General features: G+C 40.4%; 1 protein-coding gene across 2 annotated transcripts; it reads left to right on the top strand.

The window, feature by feature from the left end:
- The first annotated feature begins 2,141 nt into the window (after positions 1–2,141).
- LYSMD4 (LysM domain containing 4) lies at positions 2,142–18,499 on the top strand. 2 transcript variants are annotated; one of them, XM_070762582.1, is made up of 3 exons: positions 2,142–2,330; positions 10,262–10,552; positions 16,087–18,499. In XM_070762582.1, the coding sequence occupies exons 2-3, from the start codon at positions 10,277–10,279 to the stop codon at positions 16,651–16,653; spliced, it is 843 nt and encodes a 280-aa protein (XP_070618683.1). In that variant the 5' UTR covers positions 2,142–2,330; positions 10,262–10,276; the 3' UTR covers positions 16,654–18,499. The 2 variants fall into 2 exon arrangements, with proteins under 2 accessions (XP_070618683.1, XP_070618684.1); XM_070762583.1 differs by lacking the exon at positions 2,142–2,330 and adding an exon at positions 2,604–2,697.
- Positions 18,500–19,262: the final 763 nt, after the last annotated feature.

Below are 19,262 nucleotides of genomic sequence, written 5' to 3'. Positions count from 1 at the left end.
CAGCTTCAACCACAACAACATATGAGCTCACTACAGATACAAACTTAAAGTAAACTCGACTGCAGGAAATACGACTTTAGTAACTGAGTAATTGATGCATGGAACTCATTACCCCCAAAACTTTACTATCTGCTGTTGACCTCTCCTGATTCCTAAGAGGTCAGTAAGGGATGTGCATAAGTGTACCAGAGTGCCTACTGTCCCCTGTCCTAAAGTTTCTCTCTTACTAGTATCATGTATATAAACATTGTTATAACAAAGAGATCCCCCCCAGAAAATAATGCCATCTATAGACGTGCAGAAATGGATAGGATGGCCATGGAGATTAAGAGAACTAGTAACTCAGAATACTATGAGATTTGGAATAATTGGTATACAGTGTTCTCTCAATTTTCGCGGGTTCGAACTTCGTGAATAGCCTATACCACGGTTTTTCAAAAAATATTAATTAAAAAATACTTTGCGGTTTTTTTCCTATACAGTACCACGGTTTTTTCCATCCGATTATGTCATACGTCATCGCCAAACTAATAATTTTTGCAAATAAATAACAAAAAAATAATTACTGTTAACAAATAATTATGTTTATAAATATCAGGATCACTATTCAATGGTGAGTACCAGTAATAATGGTGAGTAAATGGTTGTTAAGGGAATGAGAAATGGTAATTTAGGGGTTTAAAGTGTTAAGGGATGGCTTGTGATACTGTCCATTCGACTTTTGACTTTCGCGGGCGGTCTCAGAACGTATCCCCCGAGGGAACACTGTAATTGGATTGGCAACAAAGGCAAAAGACATGTAAAAAAACCACAAAAACAACGAAGAATACATAAACATTTAATGTAACACATGTATCTATAAAGGGGGAAGAAAGAAATGTAACAAACATAAGAAATCGGGCAGAGATCTGTATTAAACTATAGAAATGTTGTTTTTAAAACTCGGAAAAACTAATAAACTTTTTTTTTTAAATAAACATTTAAAAATGTCAAAGGATTAAATAAGGTTCAGGAGGGAAGTGTTTTTAATAGAAAAGTGAACCCAAGAACAAGGGACACAATCTGAGGTGAGTTGGGAGAAAGATCAGAAGCAACGTGAGAAAATATTATTTGACTGAAAGAGTAGTAGATGCTTGGAACCAACTCCCAGCAAACGTGGTTGGTAAATCCACAGCAACTGAACTGAAACATGCCTGGGATAGACATCTATCCATCCTAAGATAAAATACAGGAAATAGAATAAGGGCAGACTACAGACGAGACTTGTTGCTTGTATCCTAAGATTTTTATTAATATTGATTGTTTCCTCATTGCGTATTTGACCCCTATGACAATCATTAAGTGTTGTACCACATGATTCTTGACAAATGTATCCTTTTCTTTTATGTATGCTGAGAGCATTGGCACCAAAGACAAATTCCTTGTGTGTCCAATAACACTTGGCCAATAAAATTCTATTCTATTCTATTCTAGATGGGCCATGAGGTATTTTTCTGCCGTCAATCTTCTAAGTTTCTATATCTTCATAATTGATTGATTGATTGATTGATTGATTGATTTAGATAGATAGATAGATAGATAGATAGATAGATAGATAGATAGATAGATAGATAGATAGATAGATAGAATTAAGTAAGGGGCTCCAAGAACACATGGAATTGTTCAAAAGGTCAATGAGTCTTCTTATCTCATGATTCTTCTTATCTCTTACAAAGGTTGGAAGTCTTCTACTTCTTTAAGTATTTCTCTCTTTTGCATTTCTTTCCTTCCTTCCTTTCTTCCTTCCTCCCTCCTTCCCTTCCTTTCCTTCCTTCTTTCTCTTTCTTTCTTTCTCCCTTCCTTTCTTTCTTTCCTTCCTTCTCTTTCTTTATTCCTTCCTTCTTTCTCTTTCTTTCTTTCCGCCTTCCTCCCTTCCTTTCCTTCCTTCTCTTCCTTCCTTCCTTCTCTTTCTTTCTCCCTTCCTTCCTTCCTTCCCTCCGTTTTCCTTTATTACGGTTTTTTTTTGGGGGGGTGGGGTGGGGGTTGGTTCGGTTTTGCTTTGCTTTGCTTCCACCTACGGAAATTCAAGTTAGGAGAGGCGCTCTCCCTTTAAATCCAAGGCGCGCGCGCTCCCTCCAGCCCCGGCGATCCTCCTTCCCGGACGCCCTGCCCACCCGCGCCCGTGCCGCCGCCCTCTCCCGGCGTGGGACTGGCTGGTATGCAGCCCGGCCTCGCCTTCCTGGGCCCTGGGCAGCCAATGGTGAAGGAAGCGAGGCCGGAGTTTGACCGGTTGACGCCAGCTCGAGCGGGGCGAGCAGGAAGGGAAGGCAACGGGGGCTGCCCGGATCCAGGTCAGCAAAGGAATCGGGGAGGGAAGGAACGGGGGCGGTTGGGGAGGGGAGGGAGGAAGAGGAAGGGGGAAAGTTATGGGGTGGCCCTCATCCACCAAGGAGGCGGAGATCGGAAGTCCCGGCTGGTCTTGGGATGGACGGGTCTCTGTCCTGGGGTGGGGGGAGTTTGCCAGGAGGGAAACATAGAAACATAGAAGATCGACGGCAGAAAAAGACCTCGTGGTCCATTTAGTCTGCCCTTATACTATTTCCTGTATTTTATCTTAGGGTGGATCTATGTTTATCCCAGGCATGTTTACATTCAGTTCCTGTGGATTTACCGACCACGTCTGCTGGAAGTTTGTTTCAAGCATCTACTACCCTTTCAGTAAAATAATATTTTCTCAAGTTATTTCTAATCTTTCTCCCAACTATCCTCAGATTGTGCCCCCTTGTCTGTGGGTTCACTTTCCTATTAAAAACACTTCCCTCCTGAACCTTATTTAACCCTTTAACATATTTAAATGTTTTGATCATGACACCCCCCCCCCTTTCCCTTCTGTCCTCCAGACTACACAGATTGAGTTCATGAAGTCTTTCCTGATAAGTTTTATGCTTAAGACCTTCCACCATTTTTGTAGCCCGTCTTTGGACCAGTTCAATTTTATCAGAGCCACAACGTTTACAGAAGGAGAACAGAGAATTTGGGGATCAGAATAGAATAGAATAAATAGAATAGAATAGAATTCCTTATTAAAAGAGAAACATTAGGACTGTGGATGGAAGGCACACTGGTGCACTTATGCACGCCCCTTACTGACCTCTTAGGAATCGGGAGAGGTCAACAGTGGATAGTCTAAGGGTAAAGTTTTGGGGTTTAAGTGATGATACTACAGAGTCAGGTAGTGAGTTCCATGCATCAACTACTTGGTTACTAAAATTGTATTTCCTGCATTCGAGTTTGGAGCGGTTTACTTTAAGTTTGTATCTGTTGTGTGCTCGTGTGTTGTTGTGGTTGAAGCTAAAGTAGTTGTTCACAGGAAGGACGCTGTAGCAGAGGATTTTATGGGCTGTGCTTAGGTCGTGTTGAAAGCGTTCTAGTTCTAAGGTTTCTAATCTTATTTCTAATTTTTCTAAACCTAGGATTGTAAGTCTAGTTGCATAGGGCATTCTGTTGTGAGTGGAGGAGTGGAGAGCTCTTCTAGTAAAGTATCTCTGGACATTTTCTAGAGCAGGAGGAGGCAAATTTGGCTCTTCTGTGACATGTGGACTTCAACTCCCAGAATTCCTGAGCTAAACACTCCTATTCTGTTCTGCCGGTGTGTTTCAACCGCCCGTAATCCAGGAAGACACACACACCACACGATAAAAGGAAAACCCAAAGGTTTTTATAAACAGAAAAACAGAAACAGCTCCCTTTTTAAATGTCAAAGGGATTTTCTGGTACACACAAGGCACAGGTTAAATGCAATCCAATTGCTCACCCAATAACTGGGAAATTGAGTCGAATTCTAAAGTCCAGAGAGTCCACACACAATCTTGAACAGCACCAAAACCACGATCTTGACTAAACAATGAATCAGATAAACTGCCACAAGGCTAAACCAGCAGGCTGTTCTTTTTATCTGTAGCACTAATTACAGCAGCCCCACCCAACCACAGGTGGCCTCATTTTCTCTTATAATAATCCTTCAGTTGTTGTCTCCTATGCATTACTCTATGCATGCGTGGATGTGTCATTAATTCTTGTTCAGAATCCAGGGATGATACAGATGATTGATCTCCTCCTGGGCTGTCTGCCAAACTCCCCTTTTCCCTGTCACTCACGCTTCCTTGGTCAGAGGAGGCTTCATTGGCAGATTCCATGTTTCCCCCACATCCACCTGCACATTCCTTGGGGCAGGAGCTGGGCCATAGCTAACCACAACATATTCTAGAGTGTTTATGTCCGAAATGCGGTGCGAGTTCCAGACAGATGAGCTGCATTCAAGGATTGGTCTGATGTGATTGTACACACAAGGAATTTGTCTTTGGTGCATATGCTCTCAGTGTACATAAAAAGAAAGGATACATTTGTCGAGAACACTTAATGATTGTCGTAGGGTACAAATAAACAATCAGGAAACAATATTAATATAAATTGTAAGGATACAAGCAACAGGTTACAGTCATAAGTGGGAGGAAATGGGGGATATGAACAATGAGAAGACTAATAGTAATAGTAATGCTGCCTTAATGAATTGTTTGACAGTGGTGGGAGAAATACAGTATTTGTTTAGCAGAGTGATGGCGTTCGAGGGGAGGACTGTTCTTGTGTCTAGTTGTCTTGGTGTGCAGTGCTCTATAGCATCATTTTGAGGGTAGGTCTTCTCTCTGGGTTTAATTTGTTTGTTTGTTGATTTATTTATTTAGTCAAACAAGTATAGGATTGTAGTTTGTATAAGCATAACATAAGTAGTAAGTAATAATAAAAGGAGACAATAGGACAGTAGGTCAGGGATGGTAGGCACAATGGTGCACTTACGCACGCCCCTAACAGACCTCTTAGAAAATGGGAGAGGTCAACTGTAGACAATCTAAGGTTGAAGATTTGGGGATTTGGGGAAGAAACAACAGAGATAATGAATTCCAGGTGTTGATCACTCTGTTGCTGAAGCCATATTTTCTATAGCCTAGTTTGGAGTGATTTACATTTAGTTTGTATCTATTACGTGCTCTTGTGTTGCTGTTGTTGAAGGTGAAGTAGTCACTAACAGGAAGGACATTATGGTGTATGATTTTATGAACAACAGTTAAATCAGTTCAGAGGCAACATAGTTGTAAATTGTCTAATCATGGTATTTGAAATCTGGAGGAGTAAAGTAGTTTGTTTCGAGAGGAGGAGTGAAGGACTCTTCTTGTAAAAAGAAGAGTCCTTCATTAAATTAAAAATTAGTTAACTACCGGTAATTAAAAATTGATGAATAGTTTGGCAGTGGTGAGGGAATTATTTGTTTAGCAGAGGGATGGCGTTCGGGGAATAAACTGTTCCTAGGTCTAGTCTTGGTGTGCAGTGCTCTATAGCATCATTTTGAGGGTAGGTCCTCTCAAGGGTCTATCTATCTATCTATCTATCTATCTATCTATCTATCTATCTATCTATCTATCTATCTATCTATTTGACTTCTGTTGCCCAATCCCAAAGGACTCAGGGCGGCTAACAACAATATAACAATACAAACACAATAAAAATAAAGTCAAATAAGGAAAATCTAAAACTGTAAACCCCAATTTAAAAACCTCATAACTCACTCAATCCAGGCCATACACATACATACATTCATTATAATTGGCCATGACAGATGTCAGTTTCATGGCCCCCAGCCTTGCCGGCACAGCCAGGTCTTTGTGGCCTTTCGGAAGGCCAATAGGGTGGGAGGAGTATGGGCAGCAGTACAGACATCGGGGGGTAGTTGGTTCCATAGAGCTGGGGCAGCCACAGAGAAGACCCTACCCCATGATCCTGCTAACCTGCATTGCTTAGTTGACGGGACCCGGAGGAGGCCAACTCTGTGTGCTCTTATAGTAATACTGTACTAATAAATGTTCAGAAACTCCAGATCGTGCAGAATGCAGCTGCGAGAGCTCTCATGGGCTTCCCTAAATATGCCCATGTCACACCAACACTCCGCAGTCTGCATTGGTTGCCGATCGGTTTCCGGTCACAATTCAAAGTGTTGGTTATCACCTATAAAGCCCTTCATGGCACCGGACCAGAATATCTCCAGGACCGCCTTCTGCCGCACGAATCCCAGCGACCAGTTAGGTCCCACAGAGTTGGCCTTCTCCGGGTCCCGTCAACTAAACAATGTCGTTTGGCGGGACCCAGGGGAAGAGCCTTCTCTGTGGCGGCCCCGACCCTCTGGAACCAACTCCCCCCGGATATCAGAGTTGCCCCCACCCTCCTTGCCTTTCGTAAGCTTCTTAAAACCCACCTCTGTCATAAGGCATGGGGGAATTGAGATATTCCCTTCCCCCTAGGCTTATAAAATTCATGCATGGTATGTCTGTATGTATGATTGGTTCTTTAAATTGGGGTTTTTAAAATTACATTTAATATTAGATTTGTTTATATTGTCTTTTTACTGTTGTTAGCCACCCTGAGTCTGCGGAGAGGGGTGGCATACAAATCTAATAAATAAATAGATGGATGGATAGATAGATAGATAGATAGATAGATAGATAGATAGATGATAGATAGATAGATAGATAGATGATAGATAGATAGATAGATAGATAGATAGATAGATAGATAGATAGATAGATAGATGATAGTTAGATCGATCGATCGATCGATCTCTGGGAGGAGAGACAGTCCTGTAGATATTGATCGAGCCGTGTTTCTCAATCTCATCAATTCTGAGAGGTGGGGACTCCAACTCCCAGAGTTCCCAGCCAGCATGCTTTGGGACAGGTTGGTTTTTCTAACTTGGCAACCTTAAGACTTGTGGATTTCCAACTGCTAGAATTCCCCAGCTGGGATGCTGGGAACTCTTTCCACTATATTGTAAATTACAAACTCCCCTCTTTTGGGAAAGGTAGAAGAGGTAATGTGGGGAGCAGCTATTGGACTTACATTGGAGAGCACGGAAGTGATCGCTTGAAGGGCTTAGGGAAGACTTTAGGAAGAAAGTCTTGGAAAGTTGCATTATTGTTTGGTTAGAAACATAGAAACATAGAAGACTGACGGCAGAAAAAGACCTCATGATCCATCTAGTCTGCCCTTATACTATTTTCTGTATTTTATCTTACAATGGATATATGTTTATCCCAGGCATGTTTAAATTCAGTTACTGTGGATTTATCTACCACGTCTGCTGGAAGTTTGTTCCAAGGATCTACTACTCTTTCAGTCAAATAATATTTTCTCATATTGCTTTTGATCTTTCCCCCAACTAACTTCAGATTGTGCCCCCTTGTTCTTGTGTTCACTTTCCTATTAAAAACACTTCCCTCCTGAACCTTATTTAACCCTTTGACATATTTAAATGTTTCGATCATGTCCCCCCTTTTCCTTCTGTCCTCCAGACAATACAGATGGAGTTCATTAAGTCTTTCCTGATACGTTTTATGCTTAAGACCTTCCACCATTCTTGTAGCCCGTCTTTGGACCCGTTCAATTTTGTCAATATCTTTTTGTTTTTTTGTTGTATTTTGTTATATTTTTTATTGCTGGAAAATGTCCCCCCTGTGTGTTGCCTGCCCAAAGACAATATTCCTAAAATCAATTTTATATCCTTCTTTCTAACACACACAAATGCTCTGTGAAGAATCTGCAATAAGGCAGCTACAAATTCTACCATATCATACTGCCCAATATTTCCTCCTACTAATGTGGGCAGCTTAATGCTAGGATATTTTCATTCACATTTGGCCTAGATCAGGGATGGGCAACTCTTGCCACCTTTTATGATCTGTGGACTTCGACTCCAAGCATAGCTGGCTCAGGAATTCTAGGAGTTGAAGTCCACAGACCATAATTTATTTTATTTTATTTTTATTTATTTATGTATTTGTCAAACAATTATAGGATGGTAATTTGTACAAATAAAGCATTAGATAAGTAATGATTAAAAAGTAATGATAGAAGACAATAGAACAGTAGGACAAAGACGGTAGGCACAATGGTGCGCTTATGCACGCCCCTTACAGACCTCTTAGAAAGGGGGAGAGGTCAATTGTAGATGGTCTAAGGTTAAAGGTTTTGGGGTTAGGAGTAGAAACCACAAGAGTCAGGTAGTGCATTCCAGGCGTTGATTACTCTATTGCTAAAGTTGTATTTTTTGCAGTCTAGTTTGGAGCGGCTGACATTTAGTTTAAATCTATTTCGTGCTTGTGTGTTGTTGCGGTTGAAGGTGAAGTAGTTGCTAACAGGTAGGACATTATGGTATGTGATTTCATGAACTATAGTTAAGTTGTCCACCCCTGGACTAGATGGAGTTTAATTAGGAAGGCTTAGAAGTAAGGGTAGTCCCACCAAGGCAAGAAGTCTTTTACTCAAAAGTGTTTCTACCCCTTGGTCAATGATCGACTCATTGACCAAATGTTTTGAGGTCAGCCTCTCTGGAAGAAATGTGGGTCAAGCCACACAGGATGGCTCATTTCCAAATTGGATTAGCAGAATGAAACTCAGGAATGAGGACAAATAAGATCACATGTTGATAAGGAGGAAGAACTGTTGGGACTTCTGATGAAAAGGGATATACAAATCACAAATCCAGAAAGTGATTGGATAACTTTTCTACATGGGATTTATCAAAGAGATTTGTTAAAGCTTTGGAGATTTTAGTGAAAAGGTACCAAGAAAAAGAAATGGAAATTAAATGGAATTAAAGATGAAGGTCCTTGAAATTAAAAGAAATTAAAAGAAAGTTGGCTGGTTGAACCAAACTACTGTATTTGTTTGATTTGCCCTTAAAATAGGTGTGTTGAGGTGCCAGGTCACCTTTAATAGACTTTTATCGAACAATAAAGACTTTAGTGATTTATTTATAGATAAGAGAGGAGATAAGGGGGAAAAGAAATAATTGGTTCTATTTTAAGAGAAGATGATAAGCTATCATCAGTTATCATTGTTTGTACTTAATAAACAATGATAAGTGATTTCAGTATCTTCAAATATATAGGTTAGTATTAACAAAAGTTGCAGATTAAAAAGGAGTATAGAGAGAGCTGACAAAATTTGGGGATTTTATAATGTATAGCTCAATACAATTTGAAGGACATTATAAACAGTTAATGAAGTACGACACAAAATCCCAAGAGGGCAAAAATTGTATGATTAAATGGGTATAGAATGCATTAATGGAGATACAATAGTGGGAATTTTGGTGAAATATTATTATTATTATTATTATTATTATTATTATTATTATTATTATTATTATTATTATGTCAATACAACACAGCAAACGAGATCACTATGCTGGATTTCGTATTTCATCACCAGTCGGGCACTTCCCAAGCACCTAGGACTGCGTGATGTAGCGGTGAATTATGTTTGCCGATCCCAGTAAAGCCGCCTTTTGCAATTGACAGATGAAGATTTTGTCAATTCCAATGGTTTTCAAATGTCCATTGAGATCCTTTGGCACTGCGTCCAGCGTGCCAAGTACCAATGGGACCACTTTCACTGGCTTATGCCAGAGTCGTTGCAGCTCGATTTTTAGATCTTGGGAAGCGCCCGACTGGTGATGAAATACGAAATCCAGCATAGTGATCTCATTTGCTGTGTTGTATTGACATAATAATAATAATAATAATAATAATAATAATAATAACAACAACAACAACAACAATAATAACAACAACAATAATAATAATAATAATATAGTGATACCTCTACTTACGAACTTAATTCATTCTGTGAATAGGTTCTTATGTAGAAAAGTTTATAAGAAGCAATTTTTCAGCTAGGAATCAATGTGAAAGCAAATAATGTATGTGATTGGGGAAACCACAGGGAGGGTGGAGGCCCTGTTTCCTCCCAGATTCCTAGAGGCCCCATGGAGGTTTCTACTCACCTTTTCGACCCTGTTTCCTCCCAGGAGATTCCTAGAGCGGCCCCAGGGAGGCTTCTCCCCGCCTTTTCCAGCCCTGTTTCCTCCCAGGAGATTCCTAGAGAGGCCCCACAGAGGCTTCTCCCCGTCTTTTCTGGCCCTGTTTCCTCCCAGATTTCTAGAGAGACCCCATGGAGGCTTTTCCCTGCCTTTTCCAGTTACAGATTTAGAGGCTCGGGTTTGTAAGTGGAAAATGGTTCCTGAGAAGAGGCAAAACAATCTTGAACACCCGGTTCTTATCTAGAAAAGTCCGTAAGTAGAGGAATTTGTAGATAGAGGTACCACTGTAATAATAACTAACTAACTAATTTCTGGCTCTCTTGGTGAATAATCCTTTCCCTTTTGGCCTTGCAGAGGTTGCTATACAACATGAGGCTGACCGAAAGACTGATCAGGCCCTTCCAACCTCCAGCCACCGTCCAAAACTTCTCGGGCAGTCAAGTGTTTTTGTTCAGAAGCAGCAGACCCTCTGACTCGGAAGATTCGTCGGAGGAAGAGTTCAACGCCACGGAATTGCGCGCCAGGAGGAAAGACGCCCAGCCCTCCAGTTCTTCCCAGAATAGAGTTGGGGACGTGCAGCTCCTAGAGCGGGTCGTGAGACAAGACGACAGCCTCAACAAGTTGGCTCTGCAGTACGGGTGCAAAGTAAGAAGTGGCGGCTTCCTTGGAGGAAAAGCGAGCGAGTGGCTCGTTCCTACCAGCTGGATGGATGGGCCGTGTTTTTTTTTTATTTCAAGCCAGGGTTGTTTACACAATTAATTTCCAGTTCAGGGTGTTCGAAGGCCGGGAAGGGCAATCTGGTTTTTCCAGTTGAGTTGGCCAAGGTGCGTGCTTCCCAGTGCCACCTTTGACACATCAGGGTGTATTGGGAGCTTCTGTGCTTGCGTTCGGCCCTTTAAAGATTAAGCTATTCATTAGATTTTTTTGTAGCTGATCAAAGAATATTGAGCAACCTGAAAATCAACGCTGGTTTTATTTATACGACACCTTTGTTATTTTGAGAGGTAACTCAAGGTAGTTGACATCCTTAATACACCTTCCTCCTCCTTCTCCAAGATGACCCTTGTGAAGTGAGTGGAAATGAGATTGAAATCTGGATTTAATTTGATCTTGCAATAGAAGCAGCTCACTTAAAAGATCTTGAACCATAGGCTGATCTGCTTCACAGGTAATATGTTTTCCATGGGATTCGCATGGATTTTCTCCCCCAGGGATTAATTGGGACCTGAAAGTTGTATTATTGAATTTATGATTATAGAAAGCTTTCTTTTTTGCTAATAGTTCACACAATTTGTTTGGGGAATTTTATGCAATGTATCATATTTTTATAAAATAAGTTGCCTTAATGGGAAAAAGAGAGAGAGAGAATTAACCTTTGGTAGGGAGCTCTGTTCCTGATTTTGGATCCTAACAATGTGTAGATTTTAGCCTCCTTATAGACTCACAAAGTTCTGAGTAGGCAATATTATTGACTCCCTCAACTGGGAAGAGTTCAGACTATATTTCATGTTGGGTAGAAATAGTATAAGGTGTAACGTTCAAAAGACATGAAAGTAAAAGAAGTTGCTGTGTGGTGGTGCATTTTATTCTATATTATAACTATACAGGTACTCAACTAAAATAGAAACACAGAAACAGAAGATTGACAGCAGAAAAAGACCTCCTGGTCCATCTAGTCTGCCCTTATACTATTTCCTGTATTTTATCTTAGGATGGATCTATGTTTATCCCAGGCATGTTTAAATTCAGTTACTGTGGATATACCAACCACTTCTGCTGGAAGATTGTTCCAAGCATCTACTATTCTTTCAGTAAAATATTTTCTCACGTTGCTTCTGATCTTTCCCCCAACTAACCTCAGATTGTGCCCCCTTGTTCTTGTGTTCACTTTCCTATTAAAAACACTTCCCTCCTGAACCTCATTTAACCCTTTGACATATTTCAATGTTTTGATCATGTCCCCCTTTTCCCTTCTGTCCTCCAGACTATACAGATGGAGTTCATGAAGTCTTTCCTGATAAGTTTTATACTTAAGACCTTCCACCATTTTTGTAGCCCGTCTTTGGACCCGTTTAATTTTATCAATCTTTTTGTAGGTGAGGTCTCCATATCTGATCAAAACTTTTTTGAATGTGTATAACTAAACATGAGGAAGTTTGGTACAAGAAGTCTTTCTTAATCCTTGGCCCCACAAGAGGAATGTCTAGATCTAGGACCATACTTAAGGTTTACACTAAACTAATGCAAGAATCTTTATGTAATTACTGGAGCATATCACCCAAATTAGTAGTTGAAAACCAAAAGAAAAAGAAACACCTTTGAAATTGTCATCTTTTCAGGTTACAAAGTTAGGATCAAGACTAACACCCAAAAATGCTTGCTTTCTTCCACGAGAGAGAGATTTCCACAATACTTTTTCAAATGTCTGAATGAAGACTTTGCTAAATGCAACCAGTGCAACTATTTACCGGTAACTAGCAGGAGTTAGGAATACCAGTTTTAAAACTGGAGTTGTGCTGAATTTGTCTGGCTGGGAAGAGAATGGTGCTGAATCCTAGAATTGTCTGCTGTCATCAGTATCACTAAAGAAACTTGTTGAAAAAGTACCAAGAATAATAGAGCTAATTCACAACAAGTTTCCTAAAGCGCAACAGAAGCCTAGGATTATCTCTGGGTTTAGCTGGCAACAGCTGCTAGTACAAGATTAACAAAATATAACCCTTGACTTTCACGTGAAAGGAAGTTGTTGGCTTGCCATGAAATGTTAATTCCTTTGCAATAGATGGCATGCTTAACCTAACCACCTCTTTTTCAGTCTAAATACTGAAGTAGCGCCCAATTCTAAAGGGCAGTTCTAAATTGTTGCAAAGTAAATGTATACGGGAACACAGAGATACACACTTCAGAACGCTAGAAATTTTCAGTACTCAGAACGGAAACCCTTTGGATTCTCGGAAACCAAATGGGTCTTGCAATGAGTCACTAAATCAGGGGTCCCCAACCTTGGCAACTTTAAGACTTGTGGACTTCAACTCTGGGAGTTGAAGTCCACAAGTCTTAAAGTTGCCAAGATTGGTGATTCTTGATCTAAATTATATTTAAAAACGATACCTAAGAAATGTTGAAGAAAAGGATCCAGAGACAGTGTAGTACATTCAAGAAAGTCTCGATAGTGGTGAAAGCTTTGGAATCTAATCAATATAAAAGGCTGAGCTATTATAAAAGATAAGAATGGATAAGAAATAATCCTAGAGCACAACTGAATAGGGAGCTACTGCTGTTAGATTTGAGTTCTGTTTTGCAATATGGAAGGAAGCAAGGTGTTCAGGCTGGATTTTTTTCTGCTGAAGATCGCATTCTCCTGAGTGTATTGTTAGAGTCTATGGAGAGGGGCGGCATATAAATCCAATAAATGTAATCTAATCTAGAAGGAGGTATCTAATATCCATCGAGAAGGGTGGCATAGAAGATAGATGGATGGATGGATGGATAGATAGATAATAGATAGATAATAGATAGATAGATAGATAGATAGATAGATAGATAGATAGATAGATAGATAATAGATAGGTAGGTAGGTAGGTGTTGTGGTTCCGTCTGAGGCCCCTCAGGGAATGGCTGATCTTCTGTCGGTTTCCAGCTCAGAGGGAGAGGATGAGGAACAGGAGGGGCAGGCAGACGAGGAGGAGGAATCCCAGGCTGAAGAAGAGGGAGGACAGCCAGAGTCCCCCCAGAGGGAGCTCTCCCCAGCAAGCAGCCTGGATTCCTTAGAGGAAAATGCACAAGCCATAATTGATCTGCGACAGAGAAGAGCTACACAGCGAAGGGACCAATTGGCTAGGTACTTTTAGCATTAAAGAGGCAACAGCTGGGTTTGGGTGTGGTGCTCTTTGGAAAGGCTAAAAGGCAGACCCACCCTTCCTGGCTTGTGGAGTTTTAGCTTTGAGAGTCTTGGGACCTGGCTGTGAACTTTGGCGTCTTGGAATCCTGGTTTGTGCCTTTGACTACTGAAACCTTGGGGTGGGTGTGCCAGCAAGAAGCTTGCTGTATTGTCTGGACATCAGGACTCTGTTGTAAAGTATTATAGCCTGTCTGTTGGGAAGAACAGGTTTTCCTCTGTGTTTCTTTTTTCCAGCTATAAAGTACTTTTGCTTTTACCAGAGTGTCTGGCTGTTTTTTCCAGTTGGTGTTGAGGTCTGGGGGAACCCAGACAGAACAGTAGGTAGGTAGATAGATAGATAGATAGATAGATAGATAGATAGATAGATAGATAGATAGATAGATAGATAGATAGATAGATAGATAGATGATAGATAGATAGATAGATAGATAGATAGATAGATAGATAGATAGATAGATAGATAGATAGATGATAGAGATCAAAAGGAGGAGGGGATACATTTTCACCCCTGGTTTGACCTACAGTCGTGTAAAAAAGGAAATACGTGTCCTTTGAGTTCTCTGGATTTTATATAGCAGGACATACCAGTAATACAAATCACTGGGTGCTTAGCAGTTCTTAAAAGTAGATAAATACAATTTTAGATGAACAAGCACATATGTCTTATTTACACTATGTCATCATTTGTTTGACAATTTTGTTTTACCAATTAGCTGTATTTTACTGTTAAAATACAATGTCAAGAACTGGAATATCATCTTTTTTCCCCAGATATTTTCTTCTCAGAACAAGTTAAAATAATAATCAGAGGGGCGGAAACAACCTTACCCTTGTCCCCACTAACAAACAGATTAGTGTTTCTTTTGACTTCATATTTTCTGAACTGCAACAAGCAGTTTTCTTTTGCTATTTTGCACCCTCATTTGGCTCTACCCTCACAGGGCCACTGGTAGGGTTGGTTCAATTGCTGCTTGGTCGCTAGCAACTGTTTACACGGCTGCTCCAAGAGGGATTCCGGAAATGCAAAAATAATTTTTTACATGACTGTAGGAAGCCTTTAAAAAAAAAATAGAAGCACCTGTCTGGAATAGTCTTCATCCTGAGTGTTGACTGACTCCAATTTTGTTAGCCATTTGAAAGTTATTATATACCTGGTTTTTTAAAAAATTGATTTTCATGTTGTTATATTAGACTGACCTGCCTTTGAAGATTGGATTGTATGTATTTTTTAAAAAATATTTTTGTTGGCTGTTTTAAAGTCCTGGCAGCTGCTCTGAGTCACTTGGAAAGAGGGGAAGTGAGCCTATAAATTCAATAAATAAAACTTTTCTCTTTATGAACCAAAGATGCTTTTTCCCACCCCAAAAGGCAACTGGACTTTTTCTTTGAAGATGTTTCACTTCTTATCCAAGGACTTTCCTCAACTCTGACTGGACAGCTGGCCATTTGCATTCTTTTAGAGAGTCGGTGAGGCTACTTGGAGGATTGACATTTGCATTTATTTCTTTTATTTCTTTCTTTCTTTCTCTTTCTTTCTCCTTCCTTCCTTCCTTCCCCTCTCCTCCCTTCCCCTCCCTCCCTCCCTTCCTTCCTTTTATAGACCGGCCTTCTCCTAATGGATTCAGGGCAGCACACAGAAATAAAACAAAGATACAAAATATTAAACACCAAATATATATTTAAAAAATCATCACTCATCCATTACTACTAGCATACTACTGGCTGGAGCAGGGTGTTATCGCTCAATGGCCCCAGGCCTGCAGGCAAAGCTGAGTTTTTAAAGCCTTTTGAAAGGCCAGGAGGGTGGGAGCTGTACGAATCTCTTGGGGGAGTTGATTCCAGAGGACCGGAGCCGCCACAGAGAAGGTCCTTCTCCGTGGTCCCGCCAGCCAGCACTGCTTGGCAGACGGGACCTGGAGAAGGCCAACTCTGTGGGATCTAATCGGTCTCTGAGACATGTGAGGCAGAAGACAGTCCCGTAAATAACCTGGTTGTAAGCCATGTAGGGCTTTATAGATAATAACCAACACTCAGTTGGTGACTCGGGTGACTCTGAGGACATAAACCTCCAAGTGGCCTCAATGACTTTCTAAAAAGAATGCAAATGGCCATCTGTCTGCAAGGTGTATGAATCCTTCCATTCCCCACCATCCAGTCAGAGCTGAGGAAGCTTCCTGGGTGAGGAGTGAAACGTCTTCATAGAAAAACAAGAAAGTCCATGGTTGACCTGGATGCCTGAGAATCTCAATAAGACCTTTCCCTTTATCCCTTTTTCCAGGTTGAAGACATCAAGAGGGTGAATAACTTTATCCAAGAACAAGACTTCTACGCCTTGAAATCCATCAAGATTCCCGTCAAGGTTAATGGGCTACTGACAGAGGCCAGCGATGAGCTGCTGCCCCTTCAGACTCCTGCCCGGCTACTCGAACACTCTGTATCCATAGATCTGGAAAACAGGAGCGAGGAACACATTGATCACTATTTCCGAGGGATTGACCAAAACCTTGAGACGGCGACCCAGATGGAAATCCCTTCATCCACAGATCCCTTCATTGAACCTTCCAACTGGTCATCTTGGAAGCACAAAACCACCGAAGCGGATTACGGGGTCCAGTGGGGGAAAGTGGTCCTCCTTATGCTTCTGATAGGAGTTGTTCTACCTGTGTTTTACATTGTCTATTTTAAGACCCAGCAAGTGGATGTGCTTCCCGAAACCTCCAACACGACAGAACCCGTTAAAATCTCAGCGAACGGTTCTTCGGTGGGAAGACCAAACGATGCCGGGCAAGAAAGCACCCCCACTGTCCATACGACTAAGCAAGCGTTCATCCCACCCGGGGGGTGATACGACCCAGCCTGGTTCCCCTGCCCGAAATGATCTGGAAGCAACAACGGATTCTGGGTTTTTTCTCCCCCCCAAGTACAGTATTGAGCAATGGGACGTCTCTTTGTCGTTTGTGGGTTACTAATGAATTTTGAGCAGAGACGAGGCAGAGGAACAACGGGTAAAATGAGTCATGGGAAGATAATTAGACTATTGTGAGCTTGCTCCCACTGTGTAGGAAGAAAAGGGCCATTTTTTAATACCAAAAATGAGGACAGAATCCCAGCCTACAAATGCCCGGGTTTTCCACGCTAGACTCTAGACTTCAGCTTCCAAAACCCTTTTTAAAAAACTTTCCATAGTCACATTTGCTTTTTACTGTTAAAAAAAATTCCCCACATCCTAATTCCTCTGGCAGGATTTTGTGAGGCCTGGCCCTTTGGGGAAAAAAAAAATAAGATGCATCCAGATAACCCAGCAAAAAAGCCAGAATACTGCAGGTGGGGCCGCTGTTTACATACACAATTTTTGTTTTGCAAGTTGTGATATACTTAGTGTGAACCTTGTGGCCAAAGAAGCTACAGGTCTATTTTGACATTGATTGGCCTCAACTGGAGGGTTTTTTGGCTTGTTTTTTATGTGCACGTTTTAATGCTCATTTTTGTTATGTCTCTCATCAACCAGCATCCTACATAGATGAGTGGATGTGTGCAACTGACCAGAAAACTTAAGCTTTTTGACTGGGATACAGGAATTTGTTTCTGTACTATTCAAAGTTACAACAGCACTAAAAAAAAAAGTGACATGACTATTTTTCATGCTTGTGCACGTCCAAGTATTCCCATAGTCATCTGATCAAATTGTCTTGGGCAATTGTTCTAAAAAATGCTGGCTTCCCTCCCTTTCTTTGTTTAACTAGCTGCGAATCTTATCTCAGAAGTAGATGAAATATGCAAGAGCAAAAAAACCAGCAATGGGATAATTGGACTTTCCTCATTGATCTCTATAAAGTATTAATCATCAAGAGGAAGCTATTAAAGAGTTCTTTCCAATTTCCCATGGAAAACAGTACAAAGATGGTGCAATGGAAAATGATTTAACATTCTCCCAATAAGGGAGAATATTTGTAAAAACTAGGGATCCTTGGTGCTCTCAGATCTTGGTTGTTTTCACCTGATGCAGTTACCTAGTTTGGGGAATGAAATATCTGCAACTTCGGAGAGCTCTGGGGCCCTCAATCAACACTCTTTGAAATGAATTTCTTTCAAATGATAAAACAAGACTTTCTTAGTTAGGTCCATACCTGATTGGCTTACTAATTTACATTTCCTCTTCATTCGGGTAATTTGCAATCCAGTAACTAAACAGGGTACCTGTTCTTTGATGTTAATGCAACCCAGTTGCACCAACTGATTAACCAACCAGTGAACCAAACAAGCAAATAAAGTCCTATGACCCCAATTCATGTTCCAAGTCTTCCATTATCAGTTACCTTGTCAAATGTAAGACAAAGGAAACATATAATGGACTCATTGCACCACTGAAGTTCTTTCTTTTAACATGTATTGGACAAAATTTTGATGGCAATGGGAGCATTTTGAATATGGGGAAATAGAAAGGAGCTTGTCCCTCTTCAAAACTGCCTTTTTAAAAACTTTGTCCTCCATTGCTGTAATTAAGAAATAAAAAGTATTTCCCTCTTCAAAAACTCAAATGCGGTAATTAAAGAGACATAAGCAAACCTGGGTTTTGGTTGAAGTAGTTTAAGTAGCTTTGGACTATTTTTAATTGAGTATTGCAACTTATCATCTTTGAGCTACGACTGTGTGTTTTAATAAAGTTGGAGTATTACGTTTACCTGTCAAAATGCCCCTCTATTTGCCACACATTCATTTGGGGGTCCTAGTAATTTCTCAGTGACATGAGCTCTTTTTTTTCTCTCACATACACCAGGTTTTAGAAGCAAAAAGAAACTGATGTTTAGGGCACTTTAAAAGGAAAAAAATATTTGTTTTAAATACCCTTAGCTATATTCCAAGAGTAAAAGGAAACCAGCCCAAAGAACATTGTCGCTGGACACTATCAAAGATGACATCAGCCAGAACATAGAACAACTCAAAGTAGTAGTACAAGATGAGAAGATGTGGAGAGTTTTGCTTCCTGAAAATGATCCTGATTTTTCAACACATTTCAATCCAAAGAAAATGTTGTTGTCGGATGTCAGCAAGACAGGTTAAATAAGAACTTTCCAAATATTTGTTTTTCATCATCAGTTGAACAAAGCAAATAGCTTTGGTAGATATTTGAATCAGAGGCAGCTGCTAACAGCTCGCCAGAGGGCTCCTTGCTTTACATTTATTATTCTAAGCCATGACTACCCAATTGCAACTTGGTAAATAAATCACAATTTCTCGGGCTTATATAAGAAACCAAGCCAATTTCAAACAAGTCACGTTACAATTTAGTGTGAACCCAGCTTATACAAGGATATGCCAGTTCAGGTATTATTTCTTGGACTGAATATAGACAATTCATCTAAGTCAGTTGTAAATATTTTTTTTTAAAAATGATATTGCATGTAACAAACACCTTCAACTCTTAATTCATTCCCCCCAAAATGCATTTGTTGA

Source organism: Erythrolamprus reginae, chromosome 10 (genome assembly GCF_031021105.1).
Source record: "Erythrolamprus reginae isolate rEryReg1 chromosome 10, rEryReg1.hap1, whole genome shotgun sequence".
NCBI lineage: Eukaryota > Metazoa > Chordata > Lepidosauria > Squamata > Dipsadidae > Erythrolamprus > Erythrolamprus reginae.
The sequence above is the reverse complement of the archived record's forward strand: the minus strand, read 5'-3'. Positions and strand labels throughout refer to the sequence as shown.